Here is a 24,873-nt window from a genome sequence, read left to right on the forward strand (position 1 = left end):
AGCCACTCTGGGAGTCTTTGAATTCTCCTGAATTTGGCGAAACCATAAAACCTACAGGCCGTCCATGCCTGGCCTCTGGCCACCCTCCTAGGTGACCTAGTTCAGCCCCTCAAATATTCCCCTATCCACAAGCTGTGACACTCCTTCCACGTTGTGAGTCCAGTATCTTAGAAAAGCTAAGTCCTGTAGCCATCCGCTGACATTGTGATTTTCCTCAAAGTGTTGCTGAAGAGTCAGAGTAAGATTTTACAGGGTCTTAACTAATCTTTTCTCTCACTTTAGCAACTTTCAGCAGGATGGGGGAGGGAGGGGAAAATCATGGGCTTTTCCTCACCTAGAAGGACAAAATTTTGTTGCTTCAAGCAAAGTGGTGGAAGCCTTCTGAAGCCATGCAGGAAGTTGCTGGGACAGAACACTGAGGAGTTTTGTACCACTTTGTCTTCCCCGTTGAGCACCATCTGAGCTGTCAAACTTTGCTGCCAAGGGGGGTGAATCAACTTGCAGCATGGAATAAGTGGGGAGGTAGGAGGCTTCTGTGACACAGATTTGCTGTGCGTGTTCCCAGGGTTTCCAGGACTGAGGAGACTTCATAATTGGTTGAGAGCAGACAGACTTTTTGGCCAATCAGACTCAGAGCTGAGGTGGGAGATCTGCTCTTCCTGCCCGCCTCTCCTCCTCCAGCTCCCCAGCTCCACTCAAATTCAGTTCCCTCCCCCTCTGCCCACCCCCGCTATTGGTGACTAAGAAGAACTGCTGTAGGCAGGCAAACCTCGGAGCAGTTTTTAAGAGGCTAGAAGGAGACATAAGACTTTTCAGCTGCTGCATTGCAAGCCCTGGGTCTACCTTGGAGACAGGAGAGCACAGAGTTACTCTCCAGGAAGGGACTTCTGGGTCATGGGGCCCAAGACACCCCCACAGCTCGCTGGGAAATGGCAAGTGCTGTGCATGTTGTCCTTGTGCTGCTGGGGCTGGGTGTCTGGGCAGCTTCGTTACTCAGTGGTGGAGGAGTCTGAGCCGGGGACGCTGGTGGGGAATGTTGCTCAGGATCTGGGCTTAAAATTGACAGATCTGTTGAGCCGCCGACTGAGGCTGGGCTCTGAGGAGAATGGGCGCTATTTTTCCCTAAGCTTGATGAGTGGTGCTCTGGCAGTGAATCAAAAGATTGACCGAGAGAGCCTGTGTGGAGCCAGCACCAGCTGCCTGCTGCCAGTTCAGGTGGTGACTGAACACCCTCTGGAGTTAATCCGTGTAGAGGTAGAGATCTTGGATCTCAATGACAACTCTCCTAGCTTTGCCACCCCTGAGCGAGAGATGCGCATCTCAGAATCAGCGGCAGCTGGGGCACAATTTCCACTGGACAGTGCCCAGGACCCTGATGTGGGCACCAATGCCGTGAGCTTTTACACTCTAAGCCCCAACAGCCACTTCTCTCTGAATGTGAAGACCCTAAAAGATGGGAAGCTGTTCCCAGAGCTGGTGCTAGAGCAGCAGTTGGATCGTGAAGCCCAGGCAAGACATCAGCTGGTGCTCACTGCTGTGGATGGGGGCACCCCAGCCCGCTCAGGGACCACCCTAATCTCTGTCATCGTGCTGGACGTCAATGATAATGCTCCAACCTTCCAGTCCTCAGTTCTGCGTGTGGGACTCCCAGAGAATACACCTATGGGTACACTGCTGCTTCGCCTCAATGCCACTGATCCAGATGAGGGCACAAATGGCCAAGTAGATTATTCTTTTGGAGACCATACATCTGAGGCAGTGCGGAATCTCTTTGGCCTAGACCCTAGCAGTGGAGCAATCCATGTGTTGGGTCCCATAGACTTTGAGGAGTCAAGTTTCTATGAAATTCATGCAAGAGCCCGTGACCAGGGACAGCCAGCCATGGAGGGCCACTGTGTGATTCAGGTGGATGTGGGGGATGCAAATGACAATGCCCCAGAGGTGCTACTGGCCTCTTTGGTCAACCCTGTGCTGGAGAGCACGCCAGTGGGCACAGTGGTGGGGTTGTTTAATGTGCGGGACCGAGACTCAGGTAGAAATGGTGAAGTGAGCCTTGATATCTCTCCAGACCTGCCGTTTCAGATTAAGCCTTCTGAGAACCACTACTCACTGCTAACCAGCCAGCCCTTGGACCGGGAAGTCACATCCCACTATATCATCGAGCTGCTGGCCAGAGATGCTGGCTCACCTCCCCTGCACAAACATCTCACTATCAGGCTCAACATTTCAGACGTTAATGACAATGCACCGCAATTCATCCAGCAACTCTACACTGCTTACATCCCAGAAAACCGGCCTCCAGGCTCCCTTCTCTGTACTGTGGCTGCCTCAGATGCAGATGCTGGGGATAATGCCCAGCTCACCTATTCTATTGTAGGAAGTCAGGTTCAGGGAGCCCCAGCCTCCTCCTTTGTCTATGTCAACCCTGAGGATGGAAGGGTCTTCGCCCAGCGTACCTTTGACTTTGAATTGCTGCAGATGCTGCAGATTGTGGTGGGGGTTCGAGACTCTGGCTCGCCCCCATTGCATGCCAACACATCTCTGCATGTGTTTGTCCTAGACCAGAATGATAATGCCCCGGCTGTGTTGCACCCACGGCCAGGCCGGGAACACTCAGCCCCCCAGCGTCTCCCTCGCTCTGCTCCTCCTGGCTCCTTGGTCACCAAGGTGACAGCCGTGGATGCTGATGCAGGGCACAATGCATGGCTCTCCTATTCACTGTTGCCACAGTCCACAACCCCTGGACTGTTCCTCGTGTCTACCCTTACTGGTGAGGTGCGCACAGCCCGGGCTTTACTGGAGGATGACTCTGACACCCAGCAGGTGGTGGTCCTGGTGAGAGACAACGGTGACCCTTCTCTCTCCTCTACAGCCACAGTACTGCTGGTTCTGGAGGATGAGAACCCTGAGGAAATGCCCAAATCCAGTGACTTCCTCACACACCCTCCTGAGCGTTCAGACCTTACCCTTTATCTTATTGTGGCTCTAGCAACCGTCAGTCTCTTATCTTTAGTCACCTTCACCTTTATGTCAGCTAAGTGCCTTCAGGGGCACGCAGATGGGGACGGGGGTGGGGGCCAGTGCTGCAGACGCCAGGACTCTCCCTCCCCGGACTTCTATAAGCAGTCCAGCCCCAACCTGCAAGTGAGCTCAGACGGCACGCTCAAGTATATGGAGGTGACGCTGCGGCCCACAGACTCCCACAGCCGTTGCTACAGGACGTGCTTTTCACCGGCCTCCGACGGCAGTGACTTCACTTTTCTAAGGCCCCTTAGCGTTCAGCAGCCCTCAGCTCTGGCGCTGGAGCCTGACGCCTTCAGGTCCCGCTCTAATACGCTGCGGGAGCCGAGCCAGGTGAGGGGCTCGGTGCCGCCCCGGGCCACCCCTGGGGGCGACACTGGAGAAGCCCCCGGTCCTCCTAAGGGACTCTGAACTTGCATCCACTCCTCTAGGGTGGCTCAGTCGCTGGCTGCGCTCACTCGGGACCACTGGACTGATTGCACGGAACCAGAGGAGTGGCCGAGGCGGGATGGGACTGCGAGCTCTGGGAGGTGGTAGCACTGGGAGGTGGTAGCGATTGTGGGCGAGAGGAGGTGGGACCGACCCCCGCCTCCGCACTCAGAAAAGGATGGGGTCCCACCGAGCTTCCAGTGAATATCTGGCGATTTTCGCGGGTGTTGCGGGTCCCGGGTGGAGACAGTCACAGATCCACCCCTGCAGCCAGCCTCCTCGGCGCTGCTCCCGCACGTGCCGCCAGTCTTTAGGTTTCCTCTTTGGTTTCTCCCCACTCCTCAGTCTGTAACGTCGCTGTTATCCTCGAACCTCCCTGCCCCCGCACTGCCCAACCGCAAGTCGGCAGGACTTAGGTGCGCGCTCAGGGCTCACGCGGGTCCTCCCTGCAGGCCACACCCATGGGCTGCACCCGGTGCGCGGGCTTGCCATGCCTCACCAATACAGGTGCGCGCACATGCACCCCCCATGCACTGGGGCTTACACGTACACCAGCTTGCACTGCCACTCGCTCGCTGCCAGGTTCACACGGACTGTCACAACCCTCCTCCGCCGGCCTCAGAGGTACTCACGGCTGACTGTGCGCGCCCTGGTACGGGTCCCAGGTCGCGGCCGCCCAGACCAGCTTAGGGCCCCGAAGCCTCCTCCCATCCGCGTCCTGGCACTGCCCAGGCGGCGCCGGAGCGCTGGAGTGACTCTTGGCGCTCTAGGGTGGGACACTATGACCCATGGGCCGGCTGTCCCGCCGGGCCTGGAGCTCTGTGCAGAGAGCAAAGGCCCCTCAGGCCAGAAGCTTCAGCAGGCTGAGCGGCCCTGTGGCCCAAGGTATGGCGGAACTCGGCCTTGAGCGAGTGAGCGGGCCTCTATGGGACAGCGGGCCTGGGACTCCAGTGGCACCAGCGGCCCCTTCCTCCCGGGGAAGTGGGAGCCTGGAGCGCCTGGGCTCTGGGCGCTCAGAGACAGGCTCTTGGCTCCGTCGTGACCGCAATGTGCCCAGTGATCTAGGGTCAGGGCTTTGGAGGTTACCAAAGTATTTGAGACTCTAGCAATTCCTTTCTCCTATGGCAGCTGGAAAGCCACAGTCCCTGCCAGATGCCAGGGTGTCCTTATATGTGAGGAAACTATGATAGTAAAAAACACAAGTTTCGACAACCCCAGGAGATTTTATTCAAAATATATCTATGCCTAGCTCTACCCCTACTGAATCGGAGTTAATATTTGAAACACTCCCAGGTGATTTGGTAGCTGATTGAGAGAGCCTTACTGTACACCTCGGAGAGCCACATCGTCTCATCTGCTCTTCCCACCACTGTTGTTGGATAGGTACTAACATCTCCATCTTATAACTGTTTTACAGAGATCAAGTGGCTTGCTGAAGTCCATAGAGCAAGTGATAGTCAGTCTAACCCTGGTCTGTGTAACTCTAGAATTTGTGCTTTTAATCACTTAGCACTGGGAACTTGCAAAGCTTGAGGACAGGAGAGAGGGTTTGCCTCTGCTGGCATGGGGCAGGAGTGAGGTCTTTCCCTTTTAGGACCTGACATGAGAAAAGTCTTCTGGGGCTCCTCTTCCCTGAGCAGCTCTCACTGAACAAACTTGGACCTGTTGTCCTTCTGTGGGTTGAGTTTTGTCGGACTCCCTTTCCTCCAATCATGCTACCTGCACCTCCGTGTAGATTATCCTGTGTCTAAGAATACAGGGGCTGAGGGCTGCACATCCTGGAGCCCTTCTCCATGGCAGCCCCCAGAATGGTGCTAGTGCCCCTGAGGCACCTGGGATGCTAGATTTCTGGATTCTGCTCACATCACTGCCCTCTGTGAGCCTTGGGGTGAGTCACTGGCAGTCGTGGGGCTTCCTTCTCCCCAGTGTCATCTGACATGCCCACACTTTTTGCTCCCAGGAGCAAGTGTGAGTATTAACTGCCAGCACATCCCAGAATCAGTGAGGAGATGGCTGCAGGAGTGCTCCGTGAGCAGTGTGTGTGATGTGATGACATACCCCCATGAGGGACTAGAGAGTAAAGTGGCTGGCCAGAGCCTCACACCTTCAGCCAGGTGGGAGATGGCTACAGATCAGCCCCATGGGAGCCCTGGTGACTTAGCTGGCTCTGCCTAGAGGCTGTGGGAGCTTGATCCCTCCCGCCTCCATCCCAACCATTTTCTGTCTCAGACAGAGCAGCCTTGTTCTCGCCTCCTTAGTTACAGACCATTGTCTGGCATGGAGTTCTGGGGGTGAGAAGTGTCCTGGGACTTGGATGCCCTGCAAAGGGCCAGTCTGGCATGACTCCTAAATTAATAATGTATTTAGCTGTGGGAAGAGATCCTTGAGAGCCAAGGGCCCGAGGGAGTTGTCCCTCTGAATGTATCACTGCACAACCTGGCATGGAAAGGGTTACCGGGAGCAGCAGCCATCTTGCTGCAGAGGATGCTTTGTTCCCAGCTGAGGAGTTGAATAAAGTCATTCTAGGGCTGGTGGAATTCTCATTTAAAAGCCTCCTCTGCCACTTTTGGGGGCCTTCTCTGCACCTCTTTTCCTGGTTCCACAGAAGACATCTTCAGCCCTTGAATTTTGGCTCAGAAGTTCTGTCTCTAGAGGCAGGGGGGAAGAGGTCGTTTCTTTAGCAAAAGAATCTGGGCTTGCTCACTGTGGTCAAATGACATTGATCTCTTGGTGGTACCTCGGACCTGAGGTATATTTTGTCTCTGGAGATGAGTCTACCCCTCCCCCCTTATCCCATTTTCTTCTCTGTGCCCACTCCCCTCCTTCTCCCCCGGCCCGTCTCCAGGGGTCCAGGTGCCATTCTGACTTCTCATGGGTACTCAGCCCCTCTCCCTCTGTTTTCTCCACAGCAAGCCCCGCCCAACACGGACTGGCGTTTCTCTCAGGCCCAGAGACCCGGCACCAGCGGGTAGGTGACTGATTCTCCAGCCCACCCTCTTCTCTGCGGCATTTTCTCAGTGATGACGTGGGAGGAGATGGGGGGAGGGCTCAGCATTTGCTACAAATGGCTTCTTCCCTCAGTTCGAGCTTTCAGGGAGGTCTTGGTGTATTGGGGGCTGGCACACAGACCCCAGCAGGAAGAGGTGTGTACCTTGACTATTCTGAAAGCTCTATGCACATGTTCATACTCCCTCCTCCTCCCCGCCACCTGCACCTTTTGCTATCTCCTGAGGGCTCTCTGGGACCAAAGGATGGTCTTAAGCTGGTCTCTGGGTGGAGGGGAGGCTTTTTATACCCATCTACTTCCTAGTCCCCCTCCTCCGAGTTGAGCAGGCTCCATCCTAACCTGGGGTTCAGGCACAGAAACGTGGGACTGGAGGGGGAACAGGAGGAGGCTGTCAGCAGTCAGAGCCTCGCCAGAGCTTGCCAGGAAGAGCCAGGGGGCGGGGCAGGGAGCTCCTGCAGCTTTGGGGAAAGTGGAGGCAGCACAGCTGGAGATGGGACTGTGGAGGGAAAGCTGCCCTGGGGATGGGAAGGGACAGGTCTTCCTGGTCCTCCGCCCTCTGTCCCCCACTTGTCCGGCCCTTTCTCGAGTCTGTGTCTCTGCCACTCTCTCTCATCTCTGCACCCTTCCCTCAGTCTCTATCTCAGTTTGCTGTCCCTGCCTCTCCCTGTCCGTCTCTGTCTCAGTTTCTGTCTTTATTGCTGCATCTCAGTCCCCACCGCCGTGTCTACTTGGTCTACGCCTGCCATGGTGTAGGCACTCAATAAATGTGGAATGAATGAATCAATGTGACTCTTCCTTAGACTCCGTCTCTTTCTCCTTTTCTGTCTCTGCCTCCCTGTCCTTGTCCTGGACTTCTTTTCTGTTTCTCCTTCTTTCACCATTTCCTAGTGTCCTTTCCGTCCTTCTGTCTCCAGTCTCTGTGTATCCATGTCTGTTGTCTGTCTTTTTCTGCCTCTCTCAGTCTCTTTCTCTGTTATTCTTTCTTTATCTCTCTGTGTTTCATTTATTCTGTCTTTTCCTCTGAGCCTCTGTCTCTGTCTCTCATTCTTCGTGCTTGTGGGCAAGCCAGCACACACAGGCGGGAGGGGGGCGGAAGGGGGGCACACTCTCTTCCTCCCCCGCCCCCGCACACACAGAGCCTTTGATCGCTGCCCTCCACCACAACCCTCCCATCCAGACAACCCCAGCTGCTCATTTCAATCTGGTATGAATTCCTGCTGAGACAGGAACCCCCTGCGGGTGGAGGAGGGGGGACTTGCAGCGGAAAGACCTTCCGTTGGTCTGAGGGGAGTGGGCTGGGCTCTGGGCCAGGCCTCCCTGCTAGAAATCAGGAGCCTGGAGGAGTCCAGGAGCCCAGGGAGAGATGCAGGAGTTTGGGCCACCTTCCCCTGCCTCCTCGATGGTCAGCCACTTGCTGCCCACATTTGCCAAGATGCTATAGATGCTGAGCTTCTGGTCTTGCTCTCTCCTCCTTCCCCCAACAACCAAACCCTGCTGCTTAGGAGATCTTGATGTGTGGCAGAGATTCCAGCTCCTGGGCATGCATAGTCCTGTCACTGGCTTTAGGAACTCTAAGCACTTCCTAGAAGGCCCCTAAAAAAGCAGCAAACCAGAAGTCTTGTCATTTTTGCTCCTCTTTTTTTTTTTTTTTTTTTAATTAAAGAGACAGGGACAAGGTCTAACTCTGGGGTGAAGTGGCTTAATCACAGCTCACTGCAGCCTCAAACACCTGGACTCAATCGATCCTCCAGCCTCAGCCTCCTGAGTAGCTAGGACTACAGGTGTGGGCCACCACATCCAGCTAATTTCTTATTTTTTATAGAGATGGGGTCTGGGCCCAAGTGATCCACCTGCCTTGGCCTTCCAAAGTGCTGGAATTACAGCTGTGAGCCACCTGGCTGGCCTTGCCCCTCCTTTGACCCCAGCTATCTCCCTTCTCTCTGCTGGCCTTACCAGCCTTCCCATAGGTTATTCATTAAATCATTCATGTACTCACTCATTTAACAAATCTTTATTGAGCATCTGCTATAAGCCAGGCTCTGTGCTAAACCTTGGGCCAGAAGTGTGAATAAGCAGACATGATCGCTGAACTCATAGGCTTCACACTTACACACACAAATCACACTTAAAAAAAAATCTTGTTACAAATCATAGTAAGTTCTGAGAAGAAGAGAGCAGTGTGAGTGTAAAAGGGAGGGAAATCGGGGTGGCTTCTAAAAGGAGGTGACAACTAAGCTGAGGCTATGAGAAGTACTGAACAATTTAGGTTCCCTCTACCCATCCCCACCCCAGGCCATATGCTGGCCCTGAAGCAAAATTTACTGCAGAATTCACTGTTGAACCTGGAAGCCCTACCAATTTCCTCTCATGCTCTCTGAAGTGAGCCCCTTGCCCCTGCCTCAAGTCCTTTCTCATCAAATGAGAGGCTTAGTGGCCTGCAATATCTGTGGGAGCTGTTGGAGAGATGGGGGAGAAGGCTCAGTATTTCTCTCTCTCTGACTCTCTCCTTCCTTAGTTAACTTGTGAGGGATGGGACCAATATTTCTGATTCAGCAGCTCTAAAGTGGCCAAGATGAAATAGGCATTAGGGACCCGTCCAGCAACTTCAACCTCCCTTCTTCATTTATTCAACAAATAGTTAGTAAGCACCTTCTATAGGCCAGGCAATGTTCTAGGTATGGGAGATATAAACAGATACAATCCCTGTCCTCAAAGAGTTTACAGTGCATTGAGGGACACCAATATTAACCAAATAATCACAAAAATAAATGTAAGATTGCAGCTATCATAAGTGCTACGAAGAGCAGCAGTACCTGCTGGTAAGAGCATATAAGAGGGATTTGATCTAATCAGGGAACAGGAGGACATCCAGGAGGAAATGAGGTTGTGCCGAGATCTGAAGGAGGAATACTAATTTACTAGCTGAAGAGAAGGAAGAGTATTCCAGATGGAGGGAAGGGCATATGCAAAAGCCTAGTGGTGAGGCTTCCCAGGATCAACAGAATGATGGAATTTTCGCTTTGCTGCCACTTGATGAGTAAATTGGAGACAGGAGATGAAGAGGGGAGATTTCTCTTATTCAATCTAACCCTACTTCCAGCCCTCCACTGCTTCTCTGCCCCACCTCGTCCCCACATCTTGTCCCTGCCCTCCAGCCTAGTCTGGGCAGGCACACCAGATTCACAGCAGGGATGGTGTTGAGTTCTTCAGTAAACCTGGTTCAAGTTCAAGTCAGTGCTGGGTCACACTGACTGGACAAAAGGGGAAAAGATTCACTTTCTGAAGTCCCTGCCTGCCACATGCTCCTCCTCCCCACCACTATCCCTTCTCAGGTCATCCTTTTGGCTTCTGATTCCAGTAGCTGTTGTCCTAAGCTCTGAGCCCAACAACCCATTTCTCCCTTCTGTAACCGGGGCCCCGCCCTGCAGCTGTTCTCAGCCTCTGCATGGAGGAGAGTCTCATTTGGCTCCCCTGGTCTCCTTTGATGGCTCTACACTACCATTCCCCAACTCTGGATCCCTTTCCAATCCTCCTCCTCTGAGAGACACTATCCCTGCTCTCTCTCAGTTTGGGCAGTCATTCAACAAACAAATAGCCACTTAACTTTTTTTCTGCTTATAAAATAATACACGCTCATTATAGAAGCATGAGAAATAAGCCAGGTGCAGTGGCTCACACCTGTAATCCTAGCACTCTGGGAGGCAGAGGTGGGAGGATCACTTGAGGCCAGGAGTTAGAGACCAGCCTGAGCAACATAGCAGGACCCCCACTCTACAAAAACTTTTTAAAAATTAGCCAGGTGTGGTGACGCAAGTCTGTAGTCCTAGCTATTCAGGAGGCTGATGTGGGAGAATCTCTCGAGCCCAGGAGTTTGAGGTTGCAATGAGCTATGATGACACCACTTCACTCTGGCCCAAGCAACAGAGTAAGACCCTGTAAAAAAATAAGAAAGAAATAGAAAACAATTTTTAAAGAAAAACCACCTATAACCTAGGGACTACCACCAACTTGTTATTTAGTATGAAAATTTTCAAATACATACAAGAGTAAAGGGAAGGATATAATGAACCTGAATGATCCTGCTATTCACCTTCACCTAACACCCCAGCTTGCTTCGCTTATATCCCCAGCCTCAGCTCCCCCTTGGATTATTTTTAAGCAAATCTCAGACATCATATAATTTCATCTGGGTCTTCACTATCTTTTGCAGAGGAGTCTTTTATAAGGTCCACATTTCGTATTTGGTTGAGTGTCTCTTATGTCTCTTAAGCTCTTTTAACGTCAAAGTTTCCCCTCCATCTTTCATATTCACAATTTATTCATTCAATCACTAACATTTTCATGTGTATCTTTCTAAACTTTTTTCTTTGTGTAATCAAACAACATGCACAGGCTTCTTTTTAAAAAACCTGATTTACCTAAGTCAATTATTCACAAACTTCTTCACACTTTTATGTGACACTTTATAAGCACATCAAAAATTTTTATTCCCAGTCAACTGGTATATTTCTTACCAGTTTTTTAATAGTAGTTGAGGTCACACTGTCCATCAGTATTGTGGCCTATTATTTCCCTCTTTGCAATGTATCACAAGAATTTCCCCATGTTGTTAAAAATGCTTCAAAAATGTTTTAATTGGTGCATTATAGGCCCTCACATGAACATATATATATATATGTATATATATATACACACATGTTTTTTCAAATGCTAATAGGCTTTTACTACATTAAAAAAATGCACATGCATTTACATTTTAACATAATTAAATCCAGGCTGTTGTCAGTGTGACTTTCCCAGATTTCTTACTTTTTTTTAAACATGATGCAGGGAATACTTTATTATAGCCCAGCCTATGCGATGCTCCTTCATACACACACATACCGGTGCACCAGGTTACCAGCTCCATGGGGCAAGAATTGTATCTATCCTCTCTTAAATCCCAGGGCCTGTCACAGGCACTGGCACATAGTGGGGTGCTCAGAAAATGCTCAACTAAATGTAGTCTGTCTCCTCCATTTTTAACTTTGCACTATTCCCCAAATCCTGGAAGAGTCCCTTATAGGGGCGCACTGGGGCTCCAGGGCCTCCTTGCTGAAGCCCGGTATGTTGTTATGTATAAGATCATAGGCTCTGCAGTCATATTGGCCCTACTTTCAGGTTGCAGCTCTGTTGGTTACCAGCTGTGTGACTCTGGGAAAGTCTCTCGACCTCTCTGAGCGCTGATTTCATCTGCTGGAAAATAGAGATAATCATAACACTTATCTGCAGGGTGGTTCTGAGAAGGAAATAGACAATAAATATATCACCCAGACAGCCCAGTACCCAGAGAATAGGGAACTCTCAGTAAACGGTTAAGAAAGAAAGAAGTCTTTCCTCCTTCACTCACCTCTTACCCAGCTTCAAAGAGCTGGTAGCCAGCCCACCTGTTTGGCCTCCCATCTTCAACCATTTCCCAGATTTCCGAGGACTCCTCCTTTTTTCTTTTTCTTGTTTTCTTTTCTTTTTTTTCTTTTTTTCTTTTTCTTTTTTTTTTTTTTTTTTTTTGAGGCAGAGTCTTGCTCTGTCACCCTGGCTAGAGTGCAGTGGCATCATCATAGCTCACTGCAACATCAAACTCTTGGGCTCAAGCGATCCTCCTGCCTCAGCCTCCTGAGTAGCTGAGACTACAGGTGTGCACCATGATGACTGGCTAATTTTTCTATTTTTAGTAGAGACAGGGTCTTGCTCTTGCTCAGGCTGGTCTTGAACTCGTGACCTCAAGCAATCCTCCCACCTTAGCTTTCCACAGTGCTAACAATACAGGTGTGAGCCACCTCGCCCGGCCAGGACTCCTGCTTAATGTCCAGCCCATCATAGTTTCAGGCCTACCCTTCCAACTCACCATCATTCCCTCAACACCACTGTCCTTCACAGGGCACGCTTCTGACCTGTGGCATCTGATCCTGTGGTCTCCCCCAAAACCCTACAGCTCTCTTCCCTGCTGTCCCACCCCTACTCGTCTGCTCTCACCACTTCATCCCATTAGGCCCCTTCACCTGGGCCTGAGACCACCTGCCTGGGCCCAGCAGAGAGCTCAGTGAGGTTGGAGGTCAGGACTCCTGGGTTTCCATGGAGACAGAGAGGCCCGAGGCCCCATCCCTGGGCTCCTGTTCTCCCAGAGGAACCCCACACTCAGCCCCTTCCCAGAGGCAAGAGCAATATCTTTAAATACTTAAATCCAATCATGACAACCCCCTTTTTAAACACTTCAGACGCTTCCCAGAGCTCTTAGGATGAGACCACCACCTCCCCTTGCGGCAGCCATACTGACTTTCTCTTAGTCTTTGAATTCACAAAGTTCCCTCCAGCCTCAGAGCTTGGGCTACTCCCTCTGCTTGGAAAGCTCTCCCCCGCAACACTACCCCTCTCCTAGGGAGCTTAATTTCACACCTCAACTTTTTATTTTGAAATGTTTCAAACCTATGGAAAAGTTGAAAGAATAGTATGATAAACATGTGAATACATACTGTTTACTGTTTCTACATGGATTCACCAATTGTTAATATTTTGCATGTTTTATCTTTGCTCTCTCTCTCTCTCTACACACATACACATGCACACATATTTTTTGAACCATTTGAAAGTGAGTTGTGCACATCATAGCATTTGAAATATTTCAGTTTATGTTTCCTAAGAACGAACATTCTCCTATATAACCATAAAGAAATTATCACATTTGAGGAATTTAACATTAATACAATAATATACAAGCAAGTTTTCATAAATATTCCCAATGTCTCATTTTGGCTGGGTGCAGTGGCTCACGCTTGTAATCCTAGCACTCTGGGAGGCCAAGGGGGGAGGATCGCTTGAGCTCAGGAGTTCGAGACCAGCCTGTGCAAGAGTGAGACCCCATCTCTACTAAAAACAGTAAAAATTAGCCAGGTGTGGTGTTGCACACCTGTATTCCCAGCTACTCAGGAGGCTGAGGAAGGAGGATCGCTGAAGCCCCAGGAGTTTGAGGTTGCTGTGAGCTAGGCTGACAACACGGCACTCTACCCAGGGTGATAGGGTGAGACTCTGTCTCAAAAAAAAAAAGAAACATATAATGTGTCATTTTAACCTGTTTTGTTTTGTTGTTGTTGTTTTAATCCAGAATTCAATCAGGGAAACATCAATTGCATTTGATTGCCATGTCTCTTTCCTCTCCTTTAATCTACAACAGCATCCCTACCATTTTTGTTTGTTTGTTTTTGTGACATAGATATTTTCTAAAGAGTCCAGGCTGATTGTCTTTTAAACTGTCCCACAATCTGGATTTGCTGATTATTTTCTCATGGTTAGATTCATGTTAAACGGCCTTGGTAAGAGTACTCCCTGGGCGTACTTCTCACTGCTCACATCGGAAATCGTTTAAAGTCGGTTTGTCCCATTGTCAATGACGCTAAATTTGTTCATGTGGTGAAAGTGGTGTTCCCAGATCTCTCCATCATAAAGATATTTTTAAATATTTGTGATTAATAAGTAATCTGTAGATAACACTTTCAGACCTGTAGCAACCCTTCATGCAATTTTAGTATTTACTGATGATCCTTGCCTGGGTCTGTTTTTACATCGGTAGTTACGAAGTGGTGATTTTTCTGTCATTCCTTCCACATTTATTTGCTGGCATTTTCCTGCAGATCACTTGGATAATTTCTTCAGATTTAAATTCACTGTCTTGTCCTCAGGAAGCCTAGACTGATTGAGCTCCCTAACCCTGACCAGGACTCTCCTCATACCCCCTTTTAGCCCCTGCTCTTGGGCTCCATAGCACTTGACACAATTGCTATTAATTTACTGTGTAATTATTTAATATCAGCCTCTCAGTGCGCACCATGAGCACCATAAAGACATTTGTGTCATGTTCGCAGCTATAGCCCAAGCACCTAGCCCAGTGTGTGGCACACAGTAATTGCTCAACAAATATGTGTTAATAAATGGACCCAGAATTCAAACTCTTCCCACTTTTGGGAAGGAGGAATGAGATTCCTGCTTTCCCTTCCAAACCTAACTTTATGTTTGTTGTGACGGTGTAGAGATCACATACAGCAGCTGTGTGCTCTGTTCTGAGTCTTAGACTTAGTCCAGCTACTTGGAGATCAGGAGATCAAGAGATCACAGATTAGGAGAAATCTTAGGCAGGGACAGACCTTAGAAAAATTGTGAAGTTCTTAGTTGTGCATTTTTACGCGTGCCCCTCCCACATGTGCGCATGCGCGCGCGCACACACACACACACACACACACACACACACACACACACACACACACACTTTCATGCCTTCAAGGCCTGCCCTGCAGCCGTTCCCATGGTGCCAAATCCTTCTTATCTCATAGTGACTTAACTCTCTTCACTGACCTCTTCCTGCTTGTTCAGGCAACAAATATTTATTGAGGAACTTCTCTGTGCCAGACGGTGCCCACAATTCTCTAATGGGCAGACTGTGTGTGTGCCAGGGCTATTTCCCCCTCCCCCTACCAACTGAAGTAATTTACTTCTTGAAAATTAAAAAAAACAAATTATGGTAATTGTCACTATGGGCCAGGCATGGTGGTGCACGCCTATAATCCCAGCTAGTGGGGAGGCTGAGGTAAGATGATCGTTTGAGCCCAGGAGTTCAAGGCTGCCGTGAGCTATAATGGCACCACTGCAGTCCAGCCTGGGTGACAGAGAGAGAGCCTGTCTCCAAAAAAAAAAAAAAAGAAAGAAAGAAAAAAACAAAAGAGTTGAGTTGAAATTCCCCTTAGGGTTCTTTTATAGTTTAGTATTTTTTAAACTTGTGAATCATTTCATGTTTTTGTTTTCAGTGCTCAGAGCTTCTAAAAGTCTCAGTTAGGTCCAGGTGCCAGGCTTCGTGCTAGGTGCTTCAGCAGGAAGCAGGCAGACACGGGCCCCGCCTCACAGAGGTCAGTGTGGTGGAGGGGCAGACAGATACAACAGCAGTCACAATGTGACCAGTGCCACCATGGGGCAGCCACTGGGGTGGGAGCCCAGTGGAGGCACCTGACCCAGCCTGGGTGGGTTTAGGGCTCCACTCTGATAAATTTTATTCATGTGACAAGGCACAGGTGGAGGGGCTGGCATTCCAGGGAACACCAGCTGCCCAGGAGGCACAGCAAGAGGGAGCAAGAGGAATAGGGAAGTGCCTCAGAAAAGGTTTGATGATAGAATGTTTGAAGTGGGTCTGGCGTGTTCTTGTAAAATACGATGGGCAGGTTCTTATATGTCCATGGATTTATTCTGAGGGCTTAGGAAGCCATTGAAGTGATCAAATTTGGGTTTTAGAAATTTCTTTCTTCCTGCTCCAGGGCCTCTTGGGGCCTCCTACATCTTCATTTAGGTTCTTTCTAGGTTCCCACCTTTTTCTCTAGCTCTGGAACATTCTCCCCCACTTCCTACCTTCACAGTCCTCAGGAGAGGTTCTGATCTCCCTCACCGTGACCGAAAGCCACGCTCTCTCGTGGGGGATGGGGGTGTGCAATGTATCAAATGCATCTGAGACAGTAGAGAGCTGGGTTTGGGGACTGACCAGTGGGGATCTGGCTTCTGAAGGATTCTATAAGCACCTCCTACCTTGCTGAAAGGAGCAGGTCTTGGGCACGGGGTAGGGATAGGGCACTAGATTTGCAAGCCCTGGGAGGGGACAGGAGGGGCATGAGCTGTGCTGGCCTGGGGACTGTGCTTACCATCCCACTCTCTCCCCAGCTCCCAAAATGGCGATGACACCGGCACCTGGCCCAACAACCAGTTTGACACAGAGATGCTGCAAGCCATGATCTTGGCGTCTGCCAGTGGTAAGTGGTGCCAGTGTGTGGGATGGGAGACCTGGGGCTCTGGAGTGCTTCCCAGAGCCGCCATGCCCGGAGACTGGATATCAACCTGCAAAGTTTCTCCAGATCTTTCAGCTGTTCTGAGAGGACCTATGATTCCAGGACATAAATCCAGGTTAAGGAACAGCAGAGGGGAGTGAACAAGGAAAGATCCATGAGGAGATGGAAGGAGTAATGGTTACAAGTCTAGCTCTGGAAGGAGACAGCACAAGTCAGGTCCTGGCTCTGCCACTTACTATCCTTGTGACGTTGATCAATTTGCTCAATTTCTCTAGACCTCAGTCTCCTCAGCCCAGAAAATGGGGACAGTGACCCCAAGGGCTGTTGTGAGGATTAAAGAGATGATACCATAGAGCCGAGAGTACCGGGCCTGGCGTGTGCAGGCCCTCCTGCAATGAAAGCGGGCGTGGATATTTCCAGCAGAGAGAACACACTCTGGTTATTGGAGACTCCTTCTCTTTTTGCTGCCCTGAACTCCAGAGCAGGATTTTGGTTTTCCCACAAGGTTAACAAAGAGCCCCACATGTAATAGAAAGTCAGCCAGTGGTTGCTGTCCCTAAAGAGTCACAAGGCTCCTGAGGGGAAACGGAATATTATCATTAGTACTGACAAGCACAGGCTTTGGAGGCAGGCCAATCTGGATTCAAATCCTGGTGCCTCCAGTTAGCTATGAGTCCTTAGGCAAGTTAATAAGCCTCAGTTTCACTTACTATGAAATGGGCACAATATTAACAGATCTCATGGTGGTGCTGTGAGGGCCAAATGTAAAGTCCTCAGTGCAGGATTGGCAGAGAGTAAGGGCACAGTACATAGTGGTTATAATTAATTATTATCTTTATTGACCTATAAGGGTGGAAGGCAGAGTTACAATAATGCCTATTAATAAGGACTGGTTTCTGGAGCAGCAAATCCTGGGTTTATAGGGAGGATTAAGGCATTGGCTTTATTTTTTTTTTTTTTTTTTTGAGACAGAGTGTCACTCTGTTGCCCGGGCTAGAGTGAGTGCCGTGGCGTCAGCCTAGCTCACAGCAACCTCAAACTCCTGGGCTTAAGCGATCCTACTGCCTCAGCCTCCCGAGTTGCTGGGACTACAGGCATGTGCCACCATGCCCGGCTAATTTTTTATCTATATATATATTTTTAGCTGTCCATATAGTTTCTTTCTATTTTTTAGTAGAGACGGGGTCTCGTTCTTGCTCAGGCTGGTCTCGAACTCCTGAGCTCACACAATCCGCCCGCCTCGGCCTCCCAAGTGCTAGGATTACAGGCTTGAGCCACCGCGCCCGGCCTAAGGCATTGGCTTTATAGAGTGAACGGAGAGCCCCGCTCTCCAGGTGAAATCACAGTAATCACCGTAATCACGCCTGGGCACATGCTAAACAAACTTTGTGGGGCTAGAGTCAGTTAATCCTCTTAACAGCTCTACAAGGCAGGTCTGATTACTTACATTTGACAAATGAGAGAACTGAGAAGTCACTTGTCCCCGGGTCCCCAGTTTTTAGCAGTAGAGGTAGGATTCTAACCCAGCTCCACTCCCAATTTCATGCCCTTTCTATGACAGTGACCATGGCTGCCTTTAGATCCGGCCTCAGTTTCCCTTTTAGCTTCCTAGGTCTAGAGGCTAAACTCCCCCTAATGCCCTGTATTATTCTCCTAGATCAGGGTTACCAGATAAAATACAAGATTCCCAGTTAAATGTTGCATGAGACATACTGTAATAAAAAACTTACTCATTATTTACCTGAAATTGAAATTTAACTGGGCACCCTGTATTTTTATTTGCTAACTCTGGCAACCCTAACCGGACGTCTGTGAGGTTAAGTGGGGCCGGCCTGTGGCTGACGCAGGGCCAGAGGAAGGGCAAGTGGCAGGGGCTGCCAGCCTCCTGGGGCACAGCTGCTCCAGGTCTGGTAAGGCTGTGGGTCTAGAGAGGCCAGATACTGAATTTGAATGCGGCAGGTGGCCGGGTCTGGGGAGATGCCAAGTGGGGCTCTTGAGGGAAGTAAACAGGTATATTTAGCTGTTGTGGTCTTGCGCCCTAAGGCCAGGAAGCAGGCTTTTTAGCCTAAATCCAGATGTTAAAAACAGAAATGGAATCAGTATTTATGGCCAAAAACCTTCTCAGCGGGTCCCCCTGGAACAGGGGTCACGAGGTTGGCTCCCCTCCCTTGTCAGGGCTCCACCCCTCCGGCCACAAAGGGCCTGACCCAGGTCTAAGCCTGGGCCCTGGGGAGGGGCCTTGGGGGTGTAGGTGTCGGGTCAGGCCCTGCTCACTTTCGCTGCACGCCTGGTTCCTGGCCCTGGAACCAGAGAGCTCCCTGGAGTCCAGCCCAGCCAGGCCTGTGGGGCTGCCGAGGGCGGGTAGGAGGGAGGGTAAGAGCCAGCCACACATGGAAGGATTTTTAAATAAACATTTGTGGGGAGGTTTGCTCTCAAGGAGGCTGCGGTTTGCAGCTCACCCAGCTCTGGTCTAGCTTAACCGGGCCTCCCTGGGCTACTCTGGAGATGCTGCCTGGACCCTGGGCTGGGGGTGGCCTGGGAGGACAGGGGTGGGAGAGGTAAAGGAGCTGGGAGCTGAGTTTCCCTGAGTAGAGGCCGGCAGCGGGGAGGAGGCGAGCATCATCCCCACCTCCTCCAGACCAGAAGAGGCCCAGGCTCTTGGCGCTCTTCTAAATCTGTTTCTCTTTGGACCAAGAGAAAATCCGGGTCATTGGCCAGTGTGGGTCTTACAGGGAGGCGGGTCTGGAGGGAGGAGCCGCTGAAGAACTGATTCTACAGGAGGTCAAGGCTGGCCATCCAATTTCTTCCCCTCAGATTTACGCATTTGAAGGGAAACTGAGGCCTGAGTGAGGCAGGGCCTTGGCCTGGGTCATATAGCTCCTTAATTGCATGGCTGGCCAGACAGAACCTAGCATCAGTCTCTTTCTATTACACACCGGATTTCCACGTCTTCTCTCCCTCCCGGTCCAGCCCAGCTTGGTGGCAGCTCACAAGGTGGGCAGGGGGTGGCTTTGTCATTTTCACATATTCAGGTGCTTCTCAGAGATCCTGGGTGCATGTAGGATATGGGTGGCCCCGGCTTCTAGTTACTCCGTCAAGCCCTTCCTATATTTCAATTTCTCCCACATCTCTCCTCATTCCCTTCTGTGTGCACGAGCATGAACACGAGACCACCCCCAGCCCCCCTCTGTCTCTGGCGCCTCTGCAGACTCCCCTCCAGCCCCTAAATCACTCCGGAATCCGGGCTCTTTAAAGCCAGATCTGGGCCCCCTCCCCTCGCCCCTTCCATTCCCAGGCAGCTGAGGCTGGAAGAAGCTGAGGCTGGAGGGGAGGGGGCGGGGCGGTCAGGGACCCAGCTCGCTTTGGGAGTTAAATGGGAAAAACAGAGAAACGTCAGCAGAATGGAAGGGCTGAGGGCGGGGCCGCCTGGGGAAGGAGAGGAGGAAGCGGGCAGCTGCTCCCTCCCACCCAAGCCGTCTTGCCCACCCCCAGAAGGCCCCCAGCTCCAGGGATTTGGGACTTGAAATGGAGGCTGTAGAAACCTGAGCGCCAGAGTGTGGACGCTGAAAGACCATCGCGCATCTCTGTCTTCCCCTCTGTGCCCTCCCCCTCTTAGGCCGGCTTTGAAAATATTTCCTGTCTATTTCTCAATCCCTGGTTAGTGTCCCGGGATTACTCAGCCTCTCCGGCTTTAGTCACCCTCCCTGCCCGCTCCAGGGTCTAGGGTGGGGGCACAGGGAGACGGCAGGGAAGCTCTTCTGCCCGCCCGGCCTGGCCTGGGCCTTCCTGGGGCTTTAACTCTCTCCCTGCCACAGAGGCTTTCAGGGCTGCCAGCAGGGAGCCCTAAGGAGTCAGACTCCTGCTTCCTCCGGCCCCGCACCCCACCCAGTCAGGGTGAGCGTATGATAGAGGTGATGGATGACACACACACTGGATGGTGATGACAGTGATGACAAAGGCAGCAGCAAACATCTATTGAACACGTACCAAGTGCCTGGGCACTGAATGAAGCACTGTCACATTTAATCCTCACAAAAATCCTATGAAGTAGGTACTGCTGTATTTCTCAGCCTTTAACGTGCATACACATCACCTGGCGATCTTGTTCAGATGCAGATTCTGAGAGTCTACATTTTGAACAAGTTCCCAGGGGATGCTGAGCTAGGGCCAGTGTGTCCTTCTCTCGGCCCAGTTTCTTCTGTACAGTGGGAAGTTGGGGGAGGTGCTTTTTGATGTCACCCAGCTCTGACACTCTGAGTCTATGCTGCCTACACTGCACCCCGATGTCTGGTTCCCTGAATCATCATCTCCTCCGCCTCATAGAACATGGCTACCCTATCTTCTCCCCACCTCCTTTACCCTCCCAGTAGGGATAAGGTCCAACTGTGGTGGTGGTGGTGGTGGCTAACTATACCCCCAGCATATGCTTAGACTAGATACACCTGAGCCCATGCTTAGACTAGATACACCTGAGCCCATGCTTAGACTAGCTACACCTGAGCCCATGCTTAGATTGGATACACCTGAGCCCATGCTTAGATTGGATACACCTGAGCCCATGCTTAGATTAGATACACCTGAGCTCATGCTTAGACTAGATACACCTGAGCTCATGCTTAGACTAGATACACCTGAGCCCATGCTTAGATTAGATACACCTGAGCTCATGCTTAGACTAGATACACATGAGCCCATGCTTAGATTAGATACACCTGAGCCCATGCTTAGATTAGATACACCTGAGCCCATGCTTAGACTAGATACACGTGAGCCCATGCTTAGATTAGATACACCTGAGCCCATGCTTAGACTAGATACACGTGAGCCCATGCTTAGATTAGATACACGTGAGCCCATGCTTAGACTAGATACACGTGAGCCCATGCTTAGATTAGATACACCTGAGCCCATGCTTAGATTAGATACACCTGAGCCCATGCTTAGACTAGATACACGTGAGCCCATGCTTAGATTAGATACACCTGAGCCCATGCTTAGATTAGATACACCTGAGCCCATGCTTAGACTAGATACACCTGAGCCCGAGTCCTGCTCTAACATACACTGTCTGGCTTGGTCTCGGGCTAGTCTTTTACCTTCTCTAAACCTTGGTTCCTTCATGCATAAAATGGGGATAACACCACATACCTTACTGGGTTGTGGTGTTGAGTTTAAAACCGATTGTGCAAGCCGGGCTAGGTGAGTTATGCCTGTACTCCTGGCACTTTGGGAGGCCGAGGGGAGAGGATCACTTAAGGCAAGGAGTTTGAGACCAGCCCTCATCTCTAAAAAAAATTTTTTTTTAAATTAGCCAGGTGCGCTGACTTGAGCCTGTAGTCCCAGCTACTTGGGAGGCTGAGGTGGAAGGTTTACTTGAGCCCAGGAGTTCAAGACTACAGTCACTACAGTCAGCTGTGATCACACCACTGCACTCCAGCCTGTGACAGAGCAAAATCCTGTCTCAAAAAAAAAAAAAAAAAGTGATCATGAAACATCTAGCAAAGTGCTTGGCACAGAGTAGGCGGTCAAATGCAGTTATGAAATGAATGCTTGGAAGAGCACTCCCCACCTCCACCCACAGACAACGAATAACAGAACTACTGCATACCTACTCTGTGCCAGGCGCTGGTTGGAGAAGGCTTGGAGCATGTACAAACCATGGTCACTGCCCTCCAGGAGCCCATGGTCGAGTACGAAAGCCAAAGGCTCCCTTGGTTAGGGGAAGGATTTGAGAGCCAGTGGCTCAGCCCTGAGGGAAATATTAGCTAGCATGTTTTGAGCACTTACCACGTACCAGGCACTATTCTAGGTACCTTACATACATTTTCTTATTTAGCCTTCACCAAAACCAGAAGAGGTGGTTACTATTATCCCCATTTTTCAGATCAGAAAACTGAGGCAGCATAGGGAGGTTAGGTGGACTTGTCCAGGATCACAGTAAGAGAAAGAGCTAGGAATCAAACCTAGGCTTTCTTACTCCGGAGCCTCTTAACCTATACCCTCAACTCCTTGTGGATAGAGAAGACCTAGGGGACCACTGTATTCGCAGTGCTCAGCATGGTCAGGGCTCAGGGTGCTTTGTAGACATTCACTAACTGCCTATGGTATAAGAGAGTGACAGTTAAGGACCCTGAGTTTAACCTCCATCTGATCTTCCTGTGTCTCCACAGAAGCTGCTGATGGAAGCTCCACCCTGGGAGGGGGCGCCGGCACCATGGGCTTGAGTGCCCGCTACGGCCCCCAGTTCACCCTGCAGCATGTGCCCGACTACCGCCAGAACGTCTATATCCCTGGCAGCAATGCCACACTGACCAACGCAGCTGGCAAGCGGGATGGCAAGGCCCCAGCAGGTGGCAATGGCAACAAGAAGAAGTCGGGCAAGAAGGAGAAGAAATAATGTGGAGGCCAGGCCTAGAGCCACAGGGCAGCCTCCCTCCCCAGCCAGCCCAGCTTCTCCTTACCTGTACCCAGGCCTCAGAATTCAGGGCTCACCCCCAGGATACTGGTAGGGGCCAAGGCCATGCTCCCCTTGGGAAACAGAAACAAGTGCCCAGTCAACACCCCCTCTCTCTGCCCCCCAGGGGGTTGAATATGCAAAGGGAGTTCTGCTGGGAACCCCCATCCAATCAATTGCTGTACCCATGGGGGTAGTGGGGTTAGTGTGGACTCCACGAACCATTGTCACACCCCCTTTATTTACAGCTGAACTCCTCCATCTTCCAAATTAATCAGGCCCATCCATCCCCTGCCTCCCTGCCCGCCCCACCTCACTCCTTCAACAGTTCCTCTCTCTTGAGTGAGGGGGTTGGGGTGTTGAGGTACCAGGTGACCTAAAAAGGCTCATAGTTCTGAAGAGTTGGAAGGACATCATGACCTCTTGGCTTCTCCTTCGATTCTCAATCTTCCCCCAAAGCATGGTTTGGTCCAGTCCCTTCATCTCCTTCCACACCTGAGACCAATGCTCAAGTTTTGGAGGACAATGGTCACCATCCCCATGGTACTTATGCTTGCTGGATTTAGGGAGAGCATTTTGCTACCAAGCCTCTTCCTTATGCCCTGGGGACCAGTCTTTTGTTTTGTTTTGTTTTTTATTGTTTGATGTTCCCACTGCATGCTGTGACTACCTTACTCCCTCCTCAAACAAGAGACTCCATTGCATGTTCCAAGACAGTATGGGGTGGTAAGATAAAGAAGGGAAATGTGTGTGTGTAGATGGGGGGGATGGACGACGCTTGACCCATCAGTTATCAGGGTCTTTCAGGAGGCTCTGTATGTCCCCAGGGTACTGACCAGATCCCCAAATTTCAGCCATAAACCAATCACCAGGCTGGACCCTCACCCCCCACAAATAGGGCTCAGCCCAGGCAGCCAGCTTTGGGCCGAGCTACCAGGACCAATGGATTTAAACTGGCATTTCAGACCAAGGAATCTCTGAGAAGGTTTAGGATCAGGTCCCCTGGAGGGGTCAGAGGGGCTTCTGTGGGTGCTGGGTACTCACTCCAGAGGTGCCTCTGGTGGAAGCCAGCAGAGCCCCAGCAGGAAGGAAGAGCCAGCTGGGCCCTTCTTAGTCCCTGGGTTGAGAAGGCAAGCAGCTAGAGCAGGGACCAAGTGGACAGACAGTCTCAGCCCAGGATGGGCTTCTCCACAGAGGCCCTGCACTTCTCAAGCCTCGGTCCTTCTCCTTGCCAGGTGCCATTTCTTCTCCGTGAAGGCCACTGCCCAGGCCCCCAGTCCGCCCCCTAGTGGCCAGAGCCTGGTTAAAGTCCCCCAGTGCCTCCTTGTGCATAGAACTTCCTCTCCCCACGCCCTTCTTCTCCCGGGGTCCCGTTCATCCGGCGGGGCTGCCAGAGAACCCCACCCCAGCCCGTACAGTAGTGTAGAGCCCTCTCCCCCCCTTCGGCTGGTGTAGAATAGCCAGTAGTGTAGTGCGGTGTGCTTTTACGTGATGGCGAGTGGGCAGCGGGCGGCGGGCTCCGCGCAGCCGTCTGTCCTTGCACCTGCCTGCGGCGGCCCGTGCTGTGTTTCGTGCTGTGTCCACGCGCTGCGGCGACCCCCTCCCCCGTACTGACCCCTTCTATAAGCGCTTCTCTTCGCATAGTCACGTAGCTCCCACTCCACCCTCTTCCTGTGTCTCACGCAAGTTTTATACTCTAATATTTATATGGCTTTTTTTCTTCGACAAATAATAAAAAGGTTTCTTCTGAAAGGTTGCAGGTTTCTGTGTAAGAGAGGGAGGCTCCCGGCATGTACGGATGAAGCGAAGCCGAGAGGTGTGAGCTGGAAGAAGAGAGGAATCGGGAGGCGATCACTGTGTGCGTCTAGATGTTTCCGAATGGAGGGTGTGTGACTGTCCAATATGGCTGTGTACCCCTGCAGTCCCGTAGTGCCGTGTCACTGTGCGAGAGACTGTGATGCTGCTTGCGGATCTGCACAGCGCTGTGCGGTGGGGGGTTGCGGGCCGCCAGTGAGCGGCCGTCTCCGGGCAGAAGAGGAGACCCCCGCGCGGGCGGGGAGAAGCCCGGCAAAGAGCGCCGGGGAGGGGCAGAGCCGTTTCCTTAGTGC

At 51.2% G+C, this 24,873-nt stretch overlaps 1 protein-coding gene across 18 annotated transcripts in view; it reads left to right on the top strand.

Moving 5' to 3' along the window:
• The window catches only part of LOC123637896 (protocadherin gamma-C4), a 137,113-nt gene extending 112,596 nt beyond the window's left edge, over window positions 1-24,517 (top strand). For 17 of the 18 annotated variants that reach the window (XM_045551042.1, XM_045551049.1, XM_045551045.1 and 14 more), the window contains exons 2-4: window positions 6,360-6,418; window positions 16,187-16,275; window positions 22,482-24,517. In XM_045551042.1, coding sequence (XP_045406998.1) covers window positions 6,360-6,418; window positions 16,187-16,275; window positions 22,482-22,708 — 375 coding nt within the window. In that variant the 3' untranslated portion in view covers window positions 22,709-24,517. Of the gene's footprint in view, window positions 1-514; window positions 3,355-6,359; window positions 6,419-16,186; window positions 16,276-22,481 lie in introns of those variants that run through there. The other variant, XM_045551053.1, reaches the window with a different exon arrangement.
• Window positions 24,518-24,873: the final 356 nt, after the last annotated feature.

The sequence above is a fragment of the Lemur catta genome, chromosome 5 (assembly GCF_020740605.2).
Source record: "Lemur catta isolate mLemCat1 chromosome 5, mLemCat1.pri, whole genome shotgun sequence".
NCBI classification, from domain to species: Eukaryota; Metazoa; Chordata; class Mammalia; order Primates; family Lemuridae; genus Lemur; species Lemur catta.